Below are 24420 nucleotides of genomic sequence, written 5' to 3'. Positions count from 1 at the left end.
CCAAATTATAATTCGTTTGACTTCTTTACCTCAAGTTTGACCACTCGTCTTATTCAAAAAAATTGTGTAAAATACCACTTTTGCTGTGGCTTGCTTTATTAACAAAAGTTCTTCAAGAATGACTTAAATTTGACTATGTTTGCACAAATTATTTGAATAAGACAAGTGGTTAAACTTGGGGTCAAAAAAAAGTCAAACGAAACCCTATTCGCTTGAGCTACTTTTCGGCCATAGGACAATGTTTTTTTCTCACAACATTTTAGCATGAGTATGAGCATAAGCGAACAGGGTGCCACCAAATTTCAGCATAATTTATAACGGAAGGAGTAGTTATTAACAAGAGACCACTCTTTCTAGTCTTCTAGTTAATTATCCTCAAATAGATCAACCTTACACCATCCCACCAGTGCCGCCACCGCCATTTTTCTGGAGAGACGACGAGAGCTCAAACTCCTTGTCATGGTCACCACCACCATTGTCATCATCTGCCACCTCCAGCGGCTTCATGGTGTAGAAGTAGAAGCAGACGAGGTAGTAGCCGAAGTTGAGCACCACGAGGCAGGTGACGAGCCAGTAATAGTTGTCGAGCCTGCCCCGGTTGATGTTGTCCTGGAGCCACTCGCCGCGCCCGCGCGTGGCGCGCTGCACCGCCGTGACGAGCACCGTGCCCATGTAGCTCCCGATGGAGCCCGCGAGCCAGAAGAGCGCGACGGCGCTGCTACGCATGCTCTCGGGCGCCTGGTCGTACAGGAACTCCATGTGCCCCACCGACGAGAAGGCGTCGCCGACGCCGTGGACGGCGAACTGCGGCACCAGCCAGAACACGCTGATGGGCACGACGGCGGCGGGGCTGTCCAGGAGCCCGTGACGCGCCGCGGCGTCACGGCGCTTGGTCTCCACGAGCGCGGCCGACGCGACGCTGAGCACGGAGATGGCCAGCCCGATGCCCATGCGCTGGAAGTAGGTGATCCCCGACGGCAGGCCCGTGACGCGGCGCGCCAGCGGCACGAAGACGCGGTCGTAGAAGGCCAGGGTGACGAGCATGGCGGCCGTCGAGAAGATGGTCAGCGTCGCCGGCGGGATCTGGAAGTGGCCGGGCCCCAGGTGCCGGTCCATGGTCCGCGCCTGCATGATGGTGAAGGTGTAGTTGTGCGAGCCGGCGGTGGCCAGCATGATGCCCGCCGACCAGATGGGCAGCAGGCGGACGATGGACTTGAGCTCCTCCACGCGGTGCACCGTCGCCAGACGCCACGGGTCTGGTTGCCCGGACGGGGTGATGTCGCCCGGCGTCACTATTGCTGCCCGGTCGAAGAACCTTAATTAATCAACAGAGAAAAAAAATCAATAGTGAGCACTGAGCAGTGAACAGGAATCTAGAGTACAATCAAAGGAATGCGAAAAGGAGGTAATTTTATTTTAAAGCAGTGAGCGATGTTGCTTTAAGCTAGCGGGGTTGCATTTCCCCTTTCTGTGCACTGATAAGTAACCACCACAAAAAGTTGCCCACAGGTCTATCACCGTTCAGGCACGCAGGCGCCATTGTAAGACACATCACGTGCACGCTATCTTACGGTTAGGTTACGGGTCTTTTACTGACAAAACTTGTCGAGGAACTCAAGGATCTTTTTTTACTACAACTACAAGAGAGTCGATTTTTTTTTACTGACAAGGATCTTTTTTCGTGCACGCTATCTTACGGTTAGGTTACGGTGGCATACTGGCATATGCTTTGGTGGCCCTGGGGAGTGTATGTCCGGGGCCGTCTAATATTGGACAATTACTTTCGTTTTTTACAAGAGACCGGAAAACAAATGGAGACTTACGTGAACTGGTTGGTGTGCAGGAGCCTGCCGTTGGTGGAGATGAGCGCGTCGAGCTCCTTGTCCTTGTACAGCAAGCCGGGGTCCTCGGGCACGGCGGCGTGGCGCTTCTTGAACGCGGCGGCAACGACCTGCACGAGCCGCGTGAACGGGCTGCCGCCGGGCCTGAGCAGCACGTAGAGCGGGTAGCCGACCAGGAACACGACGATGGAGATGAACATGCCGATGGCCGGGATGCCGAACCCCCACCCCCACCCGACGTTCTCCTGGATGTACACCACCACCGTGAGCGCCAGCAGCACGGCGAACCCCATGGTGAAGAAGTAGAGGTTGAAGTAGCGCCGCTTGCGCTCCGCCTCCGCCTTGGCCGCCTCGGCGGCGCTGCTGTCCTGCTGCTGCTTCTGCTGCTCGAACTGGTCGGCGCCGAACGCCACGACGCACGGCCGGATCCCGCCGGAGCCCAGCGACGTGCACAGCAGAGACAGGTCTAGCAAGGCGAGCTGCCACCCGGAGGCGTGTTGGCACGGGGTGGCCGGTGGTTTGCACGGGGGCGGGCGGAGCGAAGGGAGGAGCGCGGACACGACGACGCCGATCATGCCGATCTGGTAGACTACGGAGCCCGCGATGATGGTCCACAAGCGCCCGGCGAAGGAGTCGGCGGCGAACGCGCCTAGGATGGGCGTGAAGGCGGACGTGCCGCTGAAGTTGGTGAGGAGGTTGGACGCCTCCACCATGGGGAGGTGCAGCTGCTGCGTCAGGTACGTGATCAGGTTGGCGTTGAAGCCGGCCGTGGCAAACCGGTCGCAGACTTCGCTTGCTGCAATGCGATGGACAAAGCCATGAGACTGTCGTCAGAACATCTATCACCAAGCCAAGAACTGCACTTGCAACCCAAGTGTTCGTTGCATCGTCATCATCTGTCTTAGCTTTCTTGGTTTGTTCACCAATTAATTTCTTATTACCAAATTTACCGTATATGTCATTCAGTCTACGTTTACAGTTTGACAGTAGAATTAGACGAGGACATAATAATAAAAGAAAAATGCACGGAACAATTAATAAACAAAAAATAAAACAAGAAGACAAACATTTTGGCAGCGGAATGACCGCGGATCTAGATTTCCAAGAACAGGAAGGCGTACGTTTTCTTGCAACGGAATCATATTAAATTGCGAACCCGGTTAAGTAGAGGCGTAGAGCTCTACATCTTTGGACTGAAACGCCGACCAAAATGTAAACAATAAACAACCGTGCTTAACTTGTGCAAACTCCACAGATTGGTGTAAACAACTGCAACATAAGCTGATGCAGGCATATCGATTTCCTCACCTAGTATGAGCGGCATGGTCCTGAAGCCTCCCTTCTTCCTCCTACCCTGCTCTCCATCTGCATTCCTGTCCATTGTTGCCGTTGTGGTCCCCATCATGGCAAGCTGCAGAGAGCCAGAGAACTCGCTGGTTCCTGTGGTGAGTGAGTGAGTGAGTGAGGCGTTGCTGATGCTCAATCAGAGCAAGGCCTTGGGGGAACGACTGCGACCTTCACATGCCCCTGCATTTGATGCGAGAATGGAGCCACATATATATAGACACGCCGAGACAAACACCTCATCAGCGGCGCCCGAGGGGCAAGCCAAACCTGCTAAGCTAGTTCAGACCACAAGTGTGACGGCAACTTTTTCTTTTTCTTTTTTGAGGAACTTAGTGCATCATGATTGGTTATACTTATATTAACTTTATATTTGCACCTAGGATTATTTAGAAATTTTACTTTGTGGCCAGTTAATGTTGGCACACCCAGGTCCGTTTTTCCTTTTCTTTTTTTTTTCGTCATTATAACGGGAGGATACAACCATTAACCACTAAACGCCCTCCATTGTTAGGGATTAGTCCTCCCAATTTTACAGTTATTCCCCTCAGTCATAAACTATTGTCGTTTTAAGCTATATGATAAGCAAAAGTTTAAACTTTGAACATCAATATCTATTTAAATATTCAAATGAGGCTTTTTCAAAATTGTAAGTCTATAATAGTTTCTTAATTTTATAATGCTATATATATTTCCATAAATTGCATAATGCTCCATCAGTTCTAAATTATAAGATGTTTTAACTTTTCTAGATACATTATTTTTATTATGTATCTAGACATATAGTGTATATCTAAGTGCACTGCAAAAACTATGGATCAAGAAAATTCAAAACATCTTATAATTTAGACTTGATGGAGTAGTAAGCAATGGTCAAACCAATGTCTTGGTGACAAGAATGGTAGTCATTTGTGACTAGAGGGAGTACTATCCAGAGACTCATGTTAGAGAGTTTACGTCAATTTTCATAAACTTGACTGGGTTAACAAGGCCTTGAATGGCTCCACAATAGCAAAAACGGGTAGAATAGGTTACGCTTAGGCACATGCATGTGCAGTAGGGCGATTTCTGCAACCAAGTGGACTGCTGGATGTGTCATTTGCAGCAAAGAAGATTTATTGGAGTGGCATCACAGAATACAAGTAACCTATCGGTGGTTTCACATCTTTTTCTCAGCGGATTTTAGCTCAGGGGCGTTACTATCTTATTATCTTGGCCGAGTTCTTTCGGCGCCCTGCAATTAGGAACAGAGCTTCCAGAATGCTCTCGATATGCCAGTGCATGTGGCTTTTTTAAAGGTGTGCCTTTCTTCAAATCATCTCCAAAGTATGCCCAATATGGTGCACAGAAAAGCAAGCAACGCATGGTTTCTTCGCGGTGTGCTAGATCGGGTTAGACCAAGGTTTTGCCACTTGTCTCTGCTACCCTCTAATCGCGGTCAATTTTATTGTTTAGAGCAAGTATAATAGCAGGCGGTAAGCCGACTAAATGCTGAGGTGGAGTAGAGAGGGGAGGAGAAAGAGGAGAAGCGGACTATAAGCTTACAGCCGGTTTGAGCACAAGAACCAAGAAAGTCTGTGAGAGAGATAAGTGGGTCATGTATTAACGGTAAAGAGCTGACTACTGTATGAGTGAGCTGAGAGAAGGTTAAAAAAACCTTACAGCCAACAAGCCGACTGTATTATTAGCCTTGCTCTTACCTGTACATCGTAAAGTAAAAGTAGGTCAGACAATCAGAATCGAGCCAGGAGCCAAGGACAAGCCAATCCAACTCGGCCGGCCCTGAAGCTGCATGGTCATGGAGCCACTCAACCTGCGTCTTCATTCCTCCCATCGCTGTCGTCCGCTCCGTCGGCCGGACAGCCGATGGCGCCAGGCCGCCAGCAGGCTCCCTTTTCCGGGCATCGCTGAGCTGACACCGCCCGAAAGCGCCGCCCTGCCATCCCGTCCTGAGGCTCCCGCGGAGGCGAAGGTAAGAAGCGCGTACAGACTACAGAGACAGGCACCAAACCGGAACATGCCCAATTGCCCATCAGCTGCGCTAGGAAAACGAAGCGAATTGGACGTTTGCAATCTGCGTGGAGGCCGTGCCACGGCGAAGGGTGGTGCCTGGTGGCGCGTGCGTGCGTTCGGCACTGGCTAGGCTGTGTGAACCGTGAACCGGACTGCAGGCGGACACAACAGCTCATAGCTAAGCTATGATTACCATCACTGTGCTGTGCACAGCAGCACATGCGTGATGGTATCTTACAGTAGGTCCGATCGGGTTCAAATGATTCAAGAGGACGAAGAACTGCAGACTGGCACTGTCCCGTTCACTGCAATGCAGCAGTTGTGCCTGTTCAGCAGTAGCGCAGTGGTGCCTGCTCAACTGTTGTGTAATTGTTTCAAAAAAAAATGTTGTCATTGGTGTTGTGCCTACTTCGTTGAGATGTTTGGGATTATCGGCCCTTTTGGTTCCCTCCTGTCACATCAGAAGTTGGACATTAATTTAGAGTATTTGTAAACGTGATTAGAATATGTTGTCATTCATATCTTGTACATGTGTACATATAGTCAGGTGGCATGCAGCCAACTACACATGCAAGATTACAGGCACAATCAATCAAGGGCAGCCTACCATAAATACATCAGCCTACTATAATTACATTGTGCTAACACTCTCCCGCAGTCGGAACGGGAGCACAACGAACGTTCAGGCTGGATCGAAACTCCTGAAACACAGAGGTTAGGAGACCTTTGGTGAAGACGTCGGCGTACTGAGATGTCGTTGGGACATGAAGAACCCGAACTTGGCCAAGGGCGACTCGCTCCCGAACAAAATGGAGATCAATCTCAACATGCTTCGTGCGCTGATGCTGGACTGAGTTGGTGGAGAGGTAGACAGCACTAATGTTATCACAATAGACCAACGTGGATCGGCGAGGTGGGTGGCGAAGCTCCATGAGTAACTGACGCAGCCAAGAAGTTTCAGCGACACCATTTGCCACAGAGCGATTCTCGGCCTCTGCACTCGACCGAGAGACTGTGTGTTGACGCTTGGAGGACCAGGACACCAGATTATCCCCGAGGAACACTACATAGCCAGAGGTCGATCGGTGAGTGTTGGGGCAGTCGGCCTAGTCAGCATCAGTATAGACAACAAGCTCAGCAGGTGACGAGGGGCGCAGAGTTAAGCCAAGTGACAGAGTGCCCTGTAAGTAGCGTAAGATCCGTTTGAGAGCAGCAAGGTGTGGCTCTCGAGGATCATGCATATAGAGACAAATCTACTGGACGGCATAGGCAATGTCTGGACGAGTGAATGTCAGATACTGGAGAGCACCAGCTAAACTACGGTAGTGTGTGGAGTCAGCAACTGGAGGACCATTTGCAGACAATTTGGAGTGCAGGTCGACAGGGGTGCTGCAAGGCTTGCAAGCACTCATCTCGGCGTGCTCCAAAATATCCAGAGCATACTGCCGCTGAGAGAGGAATAAACCATCGTCACAGTGTGCGACGGAAACACCAAGAAAATGATGAAGTTGGCCCATGTCTGTCATAGCAAACTCACGCTGTAAGGCGGCAATGATATGTTGAAGAAACTCAACTGAGGAGGCAGTGAGAACAATGTCATCAATATATAATAGCAGATAGGCGGTGTCGGAGCCCCGATGATATGTAAACAACGAAGTATCTGACTTGGCCTCAACAAACCCAAGGGACAGGAGGTGTGTGGCAAACCTAGTATGCCAAGCGCGAGGAGCCTGCTTCAGACCATAAAGAGATTTGTTGAGTCGACAGACAAAATCCAGACGGGATGAGTCAACGAAACCGGAAGGTTGGACACAGTAGACTGTCTCTGACAGAGTGCCATGTAAAAATGCATTCTTGACATCAAGCTGATGAATGGGCCAATGCTGAGAGATGGCCAAGGACAGAACCACCCGAACTGTCGCTGGCTTGACCACTAGACTGAAAGTTTCGTCATAATCAATACCGGGGCGCTATGTGAAACCCCGTAGAACCCAGCGAGCCTTGTAGCGATCAAGAGAACCATCGACGAGCAGCTTATGATGATAAATCCACTTGCCGATTAACAGATTGATGCCAGGGGGCCGAGGAACAAGACTCCAGGTGTCATTGGCGAGAAGTGCATCATACTTAGCTTGCATAGCAGGACGCCAATTGGGATCTGACAGAGCATCCCGAACAGAGCGCGGCAATGGCGACATGGGCACAACGTGGAGGTTTAGATGATCCACGGGCTGCGCAATGCCAGCTTTACCACGCGTGCGCATGGAATGCGCATTAGTGACTGGGGTGATGGAGATCGGCCTGGTGGCAGCAGTGCAGCCAGTGCCGCTCTTGATGGTGGTGCCGAACTGCGTGCGAATATGAGCAAAAAAATTAGAAAGAACAGAAAAAGTCTCGGATTTGAGGCGAAGAGGAAAGGTCCACATGTAGTGCGAGCAATCATCAAGAATAACAAGGTAATACTTATAGCCTGACACACTAACAATAGGAGATGTCCAGAGATCACAGTGTATTAAATCAATATTATGAACAGCCCGAGAGCTGGAGGAACTGAAAGGAAGACGCACATAACGACCAAGTTGGCACGCATGACATATGTGGTTTAGATCATCCTTATTACAAGAAATAACACTGGAACTGATAAGTTTGGACAGAGCTTCACACGATGCCAAAGGGAAGTGGGAGCGGCGAGGAACATGGTGGCGCTGGTGGAGGTGGGGTAGAACGGGTAGAGGTCGCCAGAGCTATTGCACCTGGCAATCACATTCCTGGTGTGCAAGTCCTTCACAGAAAGGCCAAAAGGATCAAACTCAATGGAACAATTATTATCGGTGGTAAAACGACGAATGAAAATCGGGTTCTTAATTATGTTTGGAGAGACCAGGACATCATTGAGAACCAGATTACGATGCGGAAAAGAAAAAGTGTGTGATCCAGTGGCATTAACAGGAAGGAGCGCCCCATTGCCCACAATGATAGATGAAGGAGCACTTGATGAAGGTGAAAAAATGGTGGAGAGTTTACCAGCGTCCGCAGTCATATGAGAACCAGCATCGGAATTGGCATACCACTCAGAGGAGGGCGCTGGCGAAGTGAGAGTCATGGTGTTGAACGAGTGCGCCAGTGAGTCCTGATTCCAGGAGCCCCCTTGGACAGGGTTCCAGGGCATCACCGGGGTCGACCAGGGCACCGCCGATGGAGTCTGGAAGGCTGGCGAGGGCCCTGGAAGGCCGGTGGTGGTGGTGAAGCTCCCCCATAGTATGAACCGTACGGGGCAGGGCCGTAGGCACCGCCGTAGGTGCCGCCGTAGACGCCACCGTGGTTGCCGCCATAGTGTTGTACAGCGGGAGCGGTGAGGAATGCAGGTGGAGCTTGCAGAGGGTGGCCGGGCCTATCATACGGCCACATATGGATGGTACCCACCCACGGATGCGTGAAGGATGGATGAGGTCCTGGTGGAGAGCCACCCGCGGGTGCAGTTGGGGCACCGCGACCACCACGGCCACGTCGCCGGCCGTTGCGCTGTCCGCCGTCACCGGTGGTAGGCGTGGACAGGACACTAGGAGGGCGCGCAGGGGGAGGTGTGGGCACCCCCTGGCGCGGTGGTGCCGAAGTCCCAGGAGCCGATGGGCGAGGTGCAGTAGCGATGAGCCTAGAGGGCGGCGAAGGTGGCCGTGCATTGTTCTCAATCTCCTCCAGCAAAAGATGAGTCCGAGCCTCCGTAAAGGTCGGGAACGGGCGATGCATCTTGAGGATGGAGACCATGTGGCGGAACTTGTTGTTGAGGCCACGGAGAAGCGTGAGGGCGAGCTGTCAATCGCCGATCGGATCGCCGTACTCGGCAAGCGAGGTGGCCATCGACTCAAGACAACGACAGTAGTCGGTGATGTTCAGAGAACCTTGACGGAGGTTGCAAAACTGCGTCTCGAGGAGGAGCGCGTGAGATTCGCTGTGGCCAAGGAACGCCCTGGATTTTTTAGTTGATGAACATGATTTTACTGCTCCCTTCCCTAGAGCCCGTGTTGTGCTTGCAGGTCTTCCACCGTCAGCTGCCACCGTGCCGCATGCTGTGCATGGCCCTATGCACGTGCGTGGCCCTATAGCCGCACCTGCAGGTTCACCACCATCAGTGCATGGCCCTATGCACGTGCATGGTCCTATAGCCGCTCCGGAGCATGCCCCTGTGCCGTAGTCGCCTGGGCCACTACTGCCCAGTTCTACTGTGCTACCCCAGCCTACCAGCGCTGCTACCCCTGTGCATCCCGCATAGGCTGTTGCCACCCGCGCTGGCGCCTCGTCCTCCACGGTGCCTCCGAGTGCTGCCGGTTCTGCTGCCCCTAACGTTGGTGTGGTGGACATGGCAGAGAAAGGAAAAAAAGATTCATAAAAACGACATGTCGAGAGATGAGAATGCGATTGGATTGGAGTTCAAGACACCGATAGCCCTTGTGTTCCGAGAAATACCCGAGGAAAACACATAAAGAGGAACGGAGGGCGAGTTTGTGAGGTGCCATGGATGACGTGTTGGGATAGCAGGCACAGCCAAAAACCCGAAGATGGGCGTAAGAGGGCTGAGTGGAATAAAGAGAGGTGTGAGGGGTAAAAAAAGCAAGGGTTTTAGTGGGGAGCCGGTTCACAAGATATGTCGCAGTGTGAAGGGCCTCAACCCAGTAAACTGGAGGGAGGCTCGCCTGAAACAAAAGATAACGCAGAATGTTATTGATGGTGCGAATAGAACGTTCCGCTTTTCTGTTTTGTTGGGATGTATATGGACACGACATGCGGAGTGCAACACCATGGGAGAGGAAGAACGGGCGGGCCTAAGAATTGTCGAATTCTCAGCCATTGTCGCACTGGACACTCTTGATGGTGGTGCCGAACTATGTGCGAATATGAGCAAAAAAATTAGAAAGAACAGAAAAAGTCTCGGATTTGAGGCGAAGATGCACATGACGACCAAGTTGGCACGCATGACATATGTGGTCTAGATCATCCTTATTACAAGAAATAACACTGGAACTGATAAGTTTGGACAGAGCTTCACGCCCAAGATGCCTGAGACGATGATGCCAAAGGGAAGTGGGAGCGGCGAGGAACGCGGTGGCGCTAGTGGAGGTGGGGTAGAACGGGTAGAGGTCGCCAGAGCTATTGCACCTGGCGATCACGTTCCTGGTGTGCAAGTCCTTCACAGAAAGGCCAAAAGGATCAAATTCGATGGAACAGTTATTATCGGTGGTAAAACAACGGATAGAAATCAGATTCTTAATAATGTTGGGAGACACCAAAACATCGTTAAGAACAAGATTGCGACCTGGGAAAGAAAAAGTGTGTGATCCAGTGGCAGTGACAGGAAGTAGTGCACCATTTCCCACAACGATAGATGAAGGAGTAGATGAAAAAGGTGGGGAAATGGTAGAGAGTTTACCAGCGTCCGCGGTCATGTGGGAACCAGCCCCTGAATCAGCGTACCACTCGGGTGATGGAGCCAACGGGTGGAGCGTCATGGTGCTGAAGGAGTGCGCCAGGGAGTCTTGATGCCAAGAGCCCCCGTGGGTAGGATTCCAGGGCGCCGCTGGAGTGACCTGGTGGGCCGGTGAGGGCGCCTGGAAGGCTGGCAGTGCCGGTGGTGGAGGCGCGGCTCCCCCATAGTATGAGTCGGTGCTCCCGAAGGACGGGCCGTACTGAGGAGGTGGAGGGCCATAGGTACCACCATATGCGCCACCAAAACCACCATACTGAGGAATGGCGGTGAACGCCGGAGGCGCCGGTGGAGGGCGCCCAGACCGGTCATAGAGCCACATTTGTACGGTGCCAGCCCACGGGTACACGAAGGATGGGTGCATGCCACCGTGCACGCTTAGGGTGCACCACCAGGGGGCGCTAATGGGCCGCCGCGTCCACCGCGTCCGCGACGGCGGCCATTATATTGGCCACTAGTGGGTGCACTAGGAGGGCGTGCAGGGGGGAACGTCCCCAGGCATGGAGGTGCTGGTGCCCCGGGCACCGTCGGGCGTGGAGTGGTAGCAACAAGAGCGGATGGCGGCGATGGTGGTCGGGCGTCGATCTCCATCTCCTCCAGCAGGAGGTGTGTCCGGGCCTCTGCAAACGTCGGGAACGGGCGATGCATCTTGAGGATGGACACCATATGGCGGAACTTGCCACCCAAGCCACGGAGGAGCGTGAGCACCAGCTGCCGATCACCGATGGGGTCGCCGAACTCGGCGAGAGAGGTGGCCATTGACTCAAGACGGCGATAGTAGTCGGTGATGCTCAGGGCGTCTTGGCGGAAGTTGCGGAACTGCGTTTCGAGGAGGAGCGCGCGGGACTCCCGCTGGCCGAGGAACTCGTCCTCAAGGTAGCACCAGGCACCGCGAGCGGGTCGCTGCCGCATCATCAGGGATTGCTGCAGATCGTTGGAGACAGTGCCATAAATCCACGTCAAGTCGACGCAATCTGCCTGCGCCCATGCCGGGAGCGAGGGGAAGGCCTCGTCATCAAGAACGTGGCGAGTCATGGCATATTTGCCAAGGACGGTGAGGAACATGCCGCGCCGCGTGATCGAGGACGACGGGGATGAGGGCCTTGACGTTGACGACGGCAGTGGCCTGTGCCCAAAGGGCCTCATGGGCGCTCTCATACGCGTCCAGCGCGGCGGCGCGAAGATGGGCCTCCTTGGCACGACGTGCTTCTTCAGCGCGGGCTTCGGCCTCAGTCGCGAGGCGACGTTCTTCGGCGGCCGCGGCGAGACTACGATCTTCGCCTTCCTTGGCGGCGGCCGCCGCAGCAGCGTCGGCGTCATCCGCCATCGGGAAACCAGCGGGGCAGGCGAGCAGACCAGCGGCGGCACCCGGTGACGAGGTCAATGACAGGGGCCGGCGATCTGGTGGAGGCGTAGGCGATGGGACCGGTGATGCGCCTAGCGATGGTGTCAGCGGCGGGGGCAGCGATCGGATCGGCGGCTGGCGAGGGTTGCGGAAGAGTAGCGGATCGTAATCGCGATTGATACTATGTAAACGTGATTATAATACATTGTCATTCATATCTTGTACAGGTGGACATATAGCCAGGGTGGCATGCAACCAACCACATAGGTAAGATTACAAGCACAATCAATCAAGGGCAGCCTACCATAAATACATCAGCCTACTATAATTACATTGTGCTAACAATATTAAATATATACTAATTATCAACTAATTGTATAAATGGAAACTAATTTGCGAGACGAAACTATTAAACCTATTAGGCTATGATTTAACAATGCAGTGCTACAGTAAACACGATGGGTTGGCAATTATTTCCCGTCTAAAAAATGTCATGTAGGAGCGAAACACCTATTTGCATTCAGTAACTGGTTCTGCACTTTAGTACACAACACAGGTCATTAAAACTATTGGCTGAAATCCCAACGTGGGGAACCAAAAAGTCTCTCTCAATTTGAGTAAAAAAAGCAACACATCATCGTCACAATTGAGTCTGATGCTAAATCGCGCTTTCGTCAGATACCATACACGAAAACCATGCCATGGAAACACCTCGAACTCTCAACGAACGGCAAAAGTACAGCTGTCCGTTTTTTAGTCAACATCAAGGAGCAGAGGCTCCACCTAAATATATTTTCTACGGATTTCGACGAGCTAGTAATGAAGGGTGTAAAACAATACAGGGATGATTCTTGAAAGTCACAAAAGTACATGGAAGGTGCAAAGCATCTATTACAAGGACAACCCATGAAGCTCACAGCCTACATCCGGAGCTAGTGCGCGGACCATGTTCCCGACCTTTGCCACCACCAAAGACACTCTAAAGATCTCAAATCCACAAACCAGACAGACGACGGCTAGGAAGCTGTAAGGCATCGAGTAAGAACAAACCGACGAGAAGCGTGAGCTGCATCTCATATGAGAGCATCTAGGTTCTGGTCGACGCCGACCAACACCATTTAAGGAAAGGAAGCCTCAAAGGGGGAGAGATATGATGAGATGAAGCATTTAAAATGAACTAGAGGAAGCCGTTGACGGAGAGCATGCATGTAGTGTGCACAAATGCCCAGGGGTAGAAACGTAATCAGACCAAAAATAAGACGAGCACAAGGACATGCCCGTCACGGTGGGAGCTGGTATGGAGCAGTCAGGGAGAGCGACACGCTGGACCTAGACATGAGCATGTGTGCTTGTATCGATGCTTTCAAGAAGAGAAGTAACGTCCACGGACCCGATCATCGATGATCGGAGCACCAGGGTCGAAAGGGCTTTTGCCCCAAGACTTGCTCAGCTCATCAATCTCAGAAATCTTTCACGATAGCAGAAATTGAAATATACGACGACACCGGGATATGACGCCATTTTGAGCCATCGTCGCTGGCCTGGAGCAGCAGCCATGCACCGTTTTTACCCATATTCCATATGCCTTGGAAAGCCCACCCAGAGTGCAGCACGGCAAACCAGCCTGTTCGGTTGGCTGGTTCGTATCGTTGCTGGTTCGTGAAGAAGTACTGCTGGCTAGTTTGTGTGAGAGAGAAATACTGTTCCAGCTAAAAATTTACGATCATTTACGACAAGCCACAGCCAAATGAACAGGCCGATGTCGAGCACGAGCAGTAGGCGGAGGGGACCGGCGATGTCCCATCGTGACCACGGCCAGCAGGGGCCGTGGAGGCGAGCGCGCAGGCGCCTGGCCACCCGAGCTGCGAGTGCAGGTGAGCAGCCCGGCAACCGCAGGTCATAGGCGCTGCCATCACGGCCACCGTAGGTCGCTGCCTGGCCTTGCTAATGTGTATGGCCGTCCGTTACTCAATTAGAATCTAATTTCCCAATTGTCTTCGTCCTGCTAATGTGTAAATAAATTAAGACAAGGGACAAGGGATCCCGGTTACGAGGTGCCAACTGCAGGATAGAGTTCAAAAGATACCCCTTCCAAAGAATTTTGTGTGACTAACAACAGTAAGCTGCAGATTGTTTATTGGCGCCTGTGGCATATGGCTACCACTGGTAAGTTCTTTTGGTCCTTCAACGAAAAGATCAAAAAAGAATGATTAGTTCGTCAGTTATTGCTCGTACCAATACTAAACACACTAATTGAAAGACGAGTGCTTGGATTTGCACATGTGAACAAGAGCAGTAATCATCGCAGTATGACAAGATTGACCAAACTCATCAGTATCACGAGCAAAAGATAAGGATCAATGGAGTCCAGAGGCTCTGAATCTGATACCAACTCTGAATCTAATAGCTCCGAGATCATGAGACGTCTGAACCTCCAGTTCCGATTAAACTTCTATTTGCTCGATCAGTACCTACTACTGGCAGTGGCGGATCTAGGTAGGGTGCCGGTTAAGGCACGCTGTCTGTACCCGCCCCTACTACTGGTTCCTTTCGCCATCACTCCCATCATCCAGTGTTCATCGGCTCGGATTTTACGATCACACGACGCTCGACAAACCAGTCCTGGTTGCCTGGTTGTGGAAACAGAACTGAACTGTCGTTTCTACGTTTCAGTCACACACCACCAAGTGGAATAGAAGCTTTGAGACTGTACCAGCGATCTGTTGATTTCCTTTCTTGGAAGCGAGCAGCGAACGCCTGGAGGGATTCCGAAGAATTCGGTGCGCATGCGTAATTCTTCTCACATCTTGTATGTCGATCTAGTCCTAAGTGCAGCGATTTTGTGTTGTGTCGATCGAGCTCAACTTGCCAAGAGGCAAGAGGCACCCGTATAGGTTTGGTTTGTTGCCCATACAGCATGGATCGGCTTTGCTAGCCAAGCGGCCATTCAGGGTTAGGCAGGTCGGCCGGTCGACCCACACGGTCGTCAGATAATGAGATAACCGGACCTTCGTCTGGTCCGACCGTCCTACCAGGCATTCGGGAGAAGATGATGGCCATGACTCATGTAGCTGGCGGCTATCTCATAAGTCATAATCCAGTCCAGATTTATTAATAGTGTGCCAAATCTTATCTCGCATGCTAATGATCGAACTCAACATGGGATCTTGTTCTACTGGTGGCAAGTAGTAGCATTATATATTGATGATTGGCATGATTTGTGGTTTCACCGTCTGAGTAAGGGGGTGTTTGGTTCTTTAGGCGCTCCTAAAATTTATGTCACATCGAATGTTTAGAGGTTAATAAGGAGCATTAAATATAAATTAATTACAAAACTAATTACATAGATGGAGGCTAATTTTTTAGACGAATTTTTTAAGCCTAATTAATCTATCATTAGCATATGTTTACTGTAGCACCACGTTGTCAAATCATGGACTAATTAGGCTTAAAAAATTCGTCTCGCAAATTAGTCGCAAGTTGTGCAATTAGTTTCGTAATTAGTCTATATTTAATACTCCATGCATGTGTCAAACATTCGATGTGACAGGAATTTTAGGAGGAGGGGAAGGAACCAAACAGCCCCTAAGACTGACCAAGCAATCATTCAGCAATTATGCAGAGAAAGAATGATAACCGAGGAGGTCCTGAGTATCAGTTACTGGTACTAGCAGTCAGTGTGCGTGACGGCAGGTGCGTGACAGCGACCAAGGCACCAAGCAGTACCGGCGGGAAGGCTGGTGCGCTGGTCCAATATGTCCGTTTCCTGTCATCTCGATCCGCCGGTGCCGGCGTCCGTCCTGTTCACAAATCACAAGCTCAAGCGCTCTCAATCATTAGAACGGGACGCGCGCCTACTTTGCCTTTACAAGTGTACAGAGGGCGAGCGTCGCGAGCCGCAGATTCGGCGAGAGCCGCAGATCGGACACCGGGACCTTCCCGCTCGTCCGGGTGCGGTGCGAGTGCCGGACGTGGCAGATTCGGCGAGCACGGACGCGGTTGGCGTCTTCCACTGGTCCCGCGGTTCGCCCCCTGGCTCCGGCGCCGGCAAGGGACGGATGGTTCGCGTACCCTGCTGTGCTGTGCCGTGCGCGATCGAGGGGACGAGACGCGAAGGGCCAGGGCGGTGCACGCTCGAATCCCCCGCGTCTTGACCGCACCGTGCGGACGCGACGAAACGTCGACGTCGCTGGTTGCGCGCTCGCAGGGCTCGTGTGCGAGGAGCGCGACAAAATTGGTGTCGTCCCGCGTGACCTCCCCGCTTTCGTGGTCGCGGGCAGGCAGGGCCCAACACCGGCGCTGCTGGCTGCCTGGCTCCTTTCTTTTAAAATCACGTTCCCGTTCTTTCAAAAAAAATCACATTCCCATGCATTGCGAGGCGAGAAAATAAAAATTATTAAACTTTCATAGATAACGAGAACAGGATCGTTTCATTTCAATTATGTTTTACACCTTCTATAAATTTTATTTAAAAGCTATAAATCATTCCATGATGACCATATGACAACATAATATAGTTTCATATTAACAATAACATAACAATGTCCTATTAAACCTATTAAGATACTACAATTTTGATAGATTTTTTCTTCCATTACCGCACAGAAATATTATCAATAATATATCAAAACATTAATTTCATATTATCCTTGTGTTGGTACAGTTAAATATTGAGTTTTGTGACTTACTTTGAGGACCCATGAAAACTCATAATTCCATTATCAGATTAAAGTCGGTAAGATTAGTTGCTAACATGTCAAGAATTGATCTGTCCAAAATAATAATAACAGAGATCTCTCCCTTGATTTTTCACATGACAACCCTTGTTAAGATTTCTAAGATAAATTTATATTTATTTATTTAGACTGAATTAGATAATAAACTGTTCAAAATTTTAGTTTACTATTTGATTAGTTGGACTATTGACTGATCTAGGTTTTAATCATAAGCATAAATTTTGTTTATAATCAAAACTGCATCAATAACTTGGTGATAGAATTTTTTGTTACTTAGGGAGAGGGTCAATGGTTTAAAGCCCACGATATTGTGTTTGTTATTTAACTTTTATGTTTATTAGAAAAAACCAAAAATTGCATGGATCAAGGATGGAGCGCAACAACAAAAAAAACAGATCGAATATGTACTGGTCGAATGGAGGACCATTCACACAGCAGAGGGACAAATGGAGGACGGCGGAGGACCACGCTAACAGCAGAGGGACAAATACCGGAGGGATGAAGGCGATGGAAAAAAAACTAGATGGAGAGAAATTTTACATCTCTAATATTAGATATTATTACCAATAATAATAAATGTTAGGTACTTCTTTCATTTCTAATAAGTGCATATCTCAGTTCTCGTGGATTCATTTTGTTAAAAAAATTATTAGGTATATAAAAACAAGTATCAATATTCATATCTCTAAATAAGTTTATTATGAACATATATTTTGCAAACAATCTAATGATACTTACTATGCATCATAAATGCAATACTTTTATAATTAGTCAAACTTTAAAAGATTTGATTTCTCGAGAAGTTAGATGTACACTTGTTTTGAGATTAGTGTTGAAAAAAACCACAACACGTTTATAGAGAAGATGATCTAATATTATTACCATATTAATAAAATAACATCTTACTGTCTATATTAGTCCATAGGTGTATCTATATCTATATCTGATATTAATATTATATGTAATGATCTCCCTCAGTCTGTCGTTCCACACTTCCAATCTCCCTTCTTTCATCACTCACTCCTTCACTTTTCACTTCTGAAAGGTCCTAATGGCTAGAGGGGGAGGGGAGTGAATAGTCCATAAAAATTTCTACAACAACACTAAACAAAGTGGTCAGGCAAATATAAGGCAAAGTGAATGTTGCGCTAGCCTACAAAAAATGCAAGCCGCCTACCAGAATTCTAGTTTCTATAGTCTCTATGCACACAATGTATATCACTACCACTAAGTTAGTGAGCTCTCAAAGACTAACTAAAGAGCCTCACTAACCACTAGACCCGACACAAGCTAGATCTCAAAACTAATTACACTAAAGAGCTTAGCTACACTATGAAATGTAAATACAAGAGAGGGGATATGATATTTATACCGCCGTGTCGAGGAATGAGCCAATCACAAGATGGAACCAATCAATCACAATGAATACCAAAAAATCCTCGGAACAAGATGACACAATGATTTTTTACCGAGGTTCACTTGCTTGCCGGCAAGCTAATCCTCGTTGTGGCGATTCACTCACTTGGAGGTTCACGCGCTCATAGGCATCACACGCCTAACCCGCAATTGGGTGCCGCACAACCAACACAAGATGAGGATCACACAAGCCATGAGCAATCCACTAGAGTACCTTTTTGGCTCTTCGTCGGAGAAAGGTCAAGAACCCCTCATAATTACCACGATCGGAGCCAGAAACAAGCACCTTCCTCCGCTCGATGATCCTCGCTGCACCAAGCCATCTAGGTGGCGGCAACCACCAAGAGTAACAAGCGAAACCCGCAGCGAAACACGAGCACCGAGTGCCTCTAGAAGCAATCACTCAAGCAATGCACTTGGATTCACTCCCAATCTCATAAAGATGATGAATCAATAATGAAGATGAGTGAGAGGGCTTTGGCTAAGTTCACAAGGTTGCTATATCAATGCAAATGACCAAGAGAGTGAGCTTGAGCCGGCCATGTAGCTTAAATAGGAGCCGCCATGAAATAGAGCCGTTGGGCTCACACTTCGGCCTGCCTCGCGCTGACCGGACGCGCCGATTAGGTATGATCGGACACACACCTCAGTGTTTGGTCAACTAACTCCATACACGTGTCACTCCCGTTCAACCTCGCGCGTACAATTCCAACGGACAAATTCAAACCCTCGCGCGTTAAGTTAGGACCGGACGCGTCCGTCGCACAACCGAACGAGCCGATCAGCAGCAGAGCACACGCGCGCGTGCCACGACCAAGTCATGACCGGACGCGTTGTTCCCCTCGGCTTCCCGGTGTCAAGTCGGTTCCAGTAAGGTTTTAGAGCCGTTTTTCCGTGATCAGACGCATCAAATTGACGATGACCAGATGTGCCCCAGTGTCCGCTCTTCTCAAGCCTCGCAGCGCACCACCACATCACCATACGTCAGCTATGACTGAACGTAGACCCTGCGCGTCCTGTCACAATGACTGTGCAGCGTTCAGTCATCCACCAGACCAAGCCCGAGCACACCATCTTCACTATAATTGACCGGATGCTCAACTAGTGAGTCCGGTCACTTCGAAACCAAGTGTATCACTTTGTGCACATGTGTTAGCATATTTTTACAAACATTTTCAAGGGTGTTAGCACTCCACTAGAGCTAAATACATATGTAATGAGTTAGAGCATCTAGTGGCACTTTGATAACCGTATTTCAATACAAGTTTCACCCCTCTTAATAGTACGGCTATTGATCCTAAATGTGATCACACCCACTAGGTGTCTTGTCACCAAAATAAAATGGCCCTATCAAATTCACCTTTGCCTTGAGCCCATTTTATTTTTCTCTTTCTTCTTTTCCAAGCCGAGCACTATATCACCATGGCCATCACACCATCATCATGATCTTCACTAATTGCTCCTTCACTTGGAATGTGCTACCTATCTCATGATCACTAGAGTAAATAGGTTAGCACATAGGGTTTTATTAATTCACCAATATCAAACTAGAGCTTTCAATCTTCCCTTTTTTGGTAATTGATGACAACCTTTTCACAAAGATATGAATTAAAATTCATTTGAATCCATGTTGCTTGCCCAAGCATATTTACCATGTGTAAAAGGATATGTACAAGTTTCATGAACCCCAATTGGTAGCATTAGTTCCCCCTATATATGTGCTAAGAGTTTAGATTGAAGCTTGCACATATGCATGGATTGGAAATGTGGGAGGGCAATGTCTACCAAATGATGCTAAGGTATAAGAGATGGACCTTTGAAGCATGATACCAATCGGAGTGCACCATTATACCATCCTTAGCACCATTAGTAACTAGACATACACAAAAACTAGAATACCCCGTGAGATCAACAGTAGAAGCAAGGGTCTAGTTTTCACAAAATAAACACAAGTCTAGTTACTAAACCTATGCATGCTAGTTTCCCATTTCATCGATCAAACCTACAACTAGCATACACCACACAAGCATGGAATTTTAATTTAAAACAAGTGTCAAGCAAGTAAACATATAAAATGCACATTTTAATGCAACATACAAGTTTATGAGCTTACTCCCCCTACTTGTGTGCTCAAAATTTTAATTGATCACCTTACTTTTATATTTCTCCCCCTATGTCAAAGTTCTCCCTCTTTGTCATTTAACCTTATCTTTGTGCAATTTCTCTCTCTTTGTCATCAATGACCACAAAGGTTCAATTTTAGATAGGTTAAGATTATCAATGTCAATCAATGGGGTGAGGATCATTTTCTTAAATTTGGTTCAACCTAGAACACTTGCCAAAGATATTTAACTCGGTTTGATCTAAGGAGAAGCTTCTTCACACCTCATTTCAAGTGTTATCTTGTACCATGTTGAGTTAAACACTTATAGCTCATTTTCTAGATCAAATACTAGGTTCACAAGCCCATAAACATGTTTTTTGAGGTCGACGACGGGGGATCAAACCAATCCCCACCTGATTTTCATTTCACTGATTTCGGCGATGCCGGTGGATGAAGGGGGGGGGGGGGGGGGCAAGGCCCGCCATACAATGCTCTAGAAACAAATCAAGTGAGGAGAGGTGTGTTCTACATAGAAAGGGCAGCACTCCACCTACTAGCTATGGTTACATTCCTCCTTGGCAGCCGACAGCTCCATGATCGCCCGGCCTCCTTGCAAGCGGCGACAAGCCGGTCTACATTGGGCTCCATGTGCCTGAACACAAATTCATTCCGCTGCTTCCAAATCTCCCAGTAGTAGAGGAGTATGAGCGGGTGGGCGATTCAAGCACCCATGGTGGCACTCTAGTCAGCCAGAGTTCTAACGTTGAGATTATCCCTTCCGGTGCCTAGCCAATACGCGCCCAGAAGCTACGAACGAAGCAACAGCCTGAGATGATGTGGTCTGCGGTCTTGTCTTCTTGGCCACACACTTCACACTGAGCATCGTCCAGGATGTTTTTGCGCACCAATGCTGTCCTACACTGCATCCTGTTCTGAGTCAGCAGCCAGCCGAAGAATTTCACTCTGGGCAGGGTGAAGTTTTCCCACATGAAGGAGTATGACGGGCAGGCATGGTGACTGCTCGTTGAAGAATGGTAGATGACACCGGTCATGAGGTGATGGCTGCTGTCCTCGAAGAAGCTGGAGCGTTGGTCAGGGGTGTCCTCAAAACTCACCTCCTGGAGGAGATCTTCCAGATAGTTGACCTTCATGGTGGCCTGGCAAGTGAGTCTGTGTTGGAGGAGCTACGCAGACCCGTGTCCACAACGTCGCGGACCAACATCGCACGTCAACAGTAATGGTTATGAAGCCCTGGCATCTTATCGGCCAGTTTCCCGTCCATCAGCCAAAGTGTCTTCCCAGAAGGAGGTGTCATGGCCGTTCCCCACTGAGATGGTCGTGATATGTTGGTATCCTAGGAGGAGGTCGCACAGAGCTATCCAGTGCGTGTCTACCATGTCACCGCTGAGTTCGGCCAAGTTGACTTGGCTGCCAACCCAGTGTGCCTAGGGTGAGCCATCGGGGTGGTGGAGGCGGTGCAGCATCTTTAGGAGTAGGTACACGTTATGGACCTCCAGCTGCTTGATGCCGAGGCCGCCATCTTCCTTGTCCCAGCACACCTTATCCCAGGCCACAAGACATGCACAAGAGGCGCTGTCCATCCCTATCCAAAGGAACGCCCGATGTCACGAGTCAATGGTGGCCACAACTCCCGAGGGCAACAACATGGCCCCCATCGCGTACGTGGGGATGCCCGCTAGGACCGAGTTGATGAGGACAACCTGCCCGGCTGTGCTAAGGAGCAGCGCTTGCTAGCTTGCCAAATATTTGTCAACCTTGGCGATGAGGGGGGCGAACGCTGATAGAGGGAGCTTCACGTTTGATAACGGAGTCCTAGGTACGTTTGTGGGAAGGAGCCTTCTCTGCACTACAACACCTCCATGAATCCCTGCAGAGCACCCTCGGGGAGGTTCATCGGTGTCACTGTGCTCTTGCCAAGATTGATCGCCAGGCCGGTGGCTGCGGAGAACATGTCCCGGGCCTGCCGCAGTCTCCTGACATCCTCCATGTCTGCTCTAACAAGGATGATCATGTCATCGTCGTACTACAGAATTGGGCATGGGCTGTCGGCCATGGGGTGGAGGATGCCGGTGTCCTTTCTGATGAGCATCTGGAGAACGTCCGCTAGCAGCAAGAACAGATAGGGCGACAGGGCATCGCCTTGACGTAAGCCCCGCTTGTAGTCTATCCAGGGGCCCGACACCCCGTTCGCTAGCACAGTGGAGTGGGACGTCCTGAGCAGTTGCTCCATCCATCTTAGCCACTTCTGCAGGAAGCCTCGCACCTGTAGGATTTGCAGTAAGCTATGCCAATTGACTGAATCAAATGCCTTCACGAAGTCAAGCTTGATCACCAACGTCAGAGCTCGGCGTTTGTGGCAGCATTGCACTAGCTCCGTGGCGAGCACAAAGTTCTCTGATATCGACCTCCCTTTGATGAAGCCGGTCTAGTCAGGATCGACCAGCCTGGAGATCTGTTGCTAGAGCCACGATGTGAGGAGCTTGGTTAGAATCTTCACAGGACAATTTTGCAGGGACACCGACCTAAATGCCCTAGGTATCACTACAGCCTCTGTCTTGGGGATCAGGACGATGAGCGCACGGTTGATGCGCTGGAGGTCCACCTCTTCTCGGTGGAATGCGTTGAGGAAGCGCATGACCGCAGCCTTGATAGATTGCCAAGCAACGGTGTAGAAGCCTGGCCCAACCCCGTCGGGACCCGAGGCACTATCCATAGACATGGCGGTCACCACACGCCATGCTTCATCTTTGGAGAATGGTGCGAGGAGCGGCTCTAGATCAGCCTGCTCACCACCTTCATATAGATGGGTGAGGTAAAATTGCCAGACGGTGGCCGTCTCACCCCCGAGTATGCCGGTGTAGTAGGCGGTGGGAGTGGCCACTTTGTCGTCATGGGTGACCAGCAACTGCCCGTCCACCTCCAGCACGCGAATGGTGTTCCGGCCCGCCCGCCCGGATGCCTTGGCGTGGAAGAAGCTTGTGTTGGTGTCTCTATCACGCAGTGCCCGAAACTTGCCACGCTGCTTCCAATATGTAGCGCGCTGGGCCACAATCAGTGCCACCTTGTCGCTGCATTGATCACGGAGACAGCGCTCGCCAGTAGACAGCGAGCGGGTTTCTTCAAACACATCAAGCAAAAGGATTATGAAAGAAGCATATTGTGGTATTCTAAGGGGCTAGAGGAGTGCTTACGAGACCAAGACTTGGCGGCATGCCGGAAGGCCTTGACGCATGCAGCAATCTCACCTGCAGGATCTCTCGGGACCCAAGCACAAGACTAGGCGGGGGTGGTGGAGGGGAGAAAGCTGGGATGTTTGAGCCATGCATTTTCAAAGAGAAAGTGGTGGGTTTTAGGGATGGTGGTGGGAATGGTGAGTATGGGGGGAATGTGATCCGAGGTGCTGCCAAGCCAGGAAGAAAGGGAGGCGTTGGGGAAGGTGGAACCGAACGCGTTGTTGAAGAATGCTCGGTCTAGCCGAGCAAGCATGGGGGAGTCCCTCTTGTTCGACCAAGTGTAGAGGCGATCAAGGAGGGTGAATTCGAGGAGGGATAGGCCATCAATGAGGCAATTGAATCTATTTGCGAGGGAGGAGTTGAAGTTGGGGGTGTTCTTGTTAGTCGGTGAACGAGTGAGATTGAAGTCACCAATACCAACCCAATTGATGGTCTGAGGTGGGGGAACGGACTCAAATTCAGACATGAATGACGGCGAGTCCTGGTGGTCCGTCGGAGCATAGATGTTAGTGATGGTGAAGGTGTAGTTGGAGGAGGTGGAGGAGAAGGAGATGGAGAGGCAGTGGTCAGTGGAGGAGATGTCACCGGCCGAGACCACATTGGGGTTCCAAGCCATGACAAGCCCCATGCATGTGCCATCCACCGAGGAGAAGGTGAAGGCGCTAAGGTAGGAAGGGAGGAATGCTCTGCACTTCATAGTATCAATGGTGTTGAGCTTCGACTCTTGGAGACAGACAATGTGGGAGTGAGAGATGGAAATTGTGTCATGCACGGCATCACACTTTTCCTAGAGGCTAAGTCCACGAACGTTCCTGGACAACACAATATAATTGAAGCGCTCTTGATTCATTGAACTAAGATTACAACAAGTGGAGGCGGGGTACAAGG

At 50.1% G+C, this 24420-nt stretch overlaps 2 protein-coding genes and 1 pseudogene across 2 annotated transcripts; all 3 read right to left on the bottom strand.

The window, feature by feature from the left end:
• Positions 1 to 174: 174 nt before the first annotated feature.
• LOC136516795 (protein NRT1/ PTR FAMILY 3.1-like) lies at positions 175 to 3361 on the bottom strand. Its single transcript, XM_066510275.1, has 3 exons — positions 3150 to 3361; positions 1824 to 2637; positions 175 to 1315 (listed from the first exon to the last, which is right to left on the bottom strand). Exons 1-3 carry the CDS (start codon positions 3244 to 3246, stop codon positions 391 to 393), a joined length of 1836 nt encoding a protein of 611 aa, XP_066366372.1. The 5' UTR covers positions 3247 to 3361; the 3' UTR covers positions 175 to 390.
• Positions 3362 to 7168: 3807 nt separating this feature from the next.
• Positions 7169 to 12004, bottom strand: LOC136515694 (uncharacterized; annotated as a pseudogene).
• A 10753-nt stretch (positions 12005 to 22757) lies between these two features.
• LOC136515692 (uncharacterized) lies at positions 22758 to 24160 on the bottom strand. Its single transcript, XM_066509213.1, has 2 exons — positions 23944 to 24160; positions 22758 to 23416 (listed from the first exon to the last, which is right to left on the bottom strand). The coding sequence occupies exons 1-2, from the start codon at positions 24158 to 24160 to the stop codon at positions 22758 to 22760; spliced, it is 876 nt and encodes a 291-aa protein (XP_066365310.1).
• Between the last annotated feature and the right edge of the window lie 260 nt (positions 24161 to 24420).

This window comes from Miscanthus floridulus, chromosome 17 (genome assembly GCF_019320115.1).
Source record: "Miscanthus floridulus cultivar M001 chromosome 17, ASM1932011v1, whole genome shotgun sequence".
Classification (NCBI taxonomy): domain Eukaryota; kingdom Viridiplantae; phylum Streptophyta; class Magnoliopsida; order Poales; family Poaceae; genus Miscanthus; species Miscanthus floridulus.
This window is presented reverse-complemented; position numbering and strand designations above follow the sequence as displayed.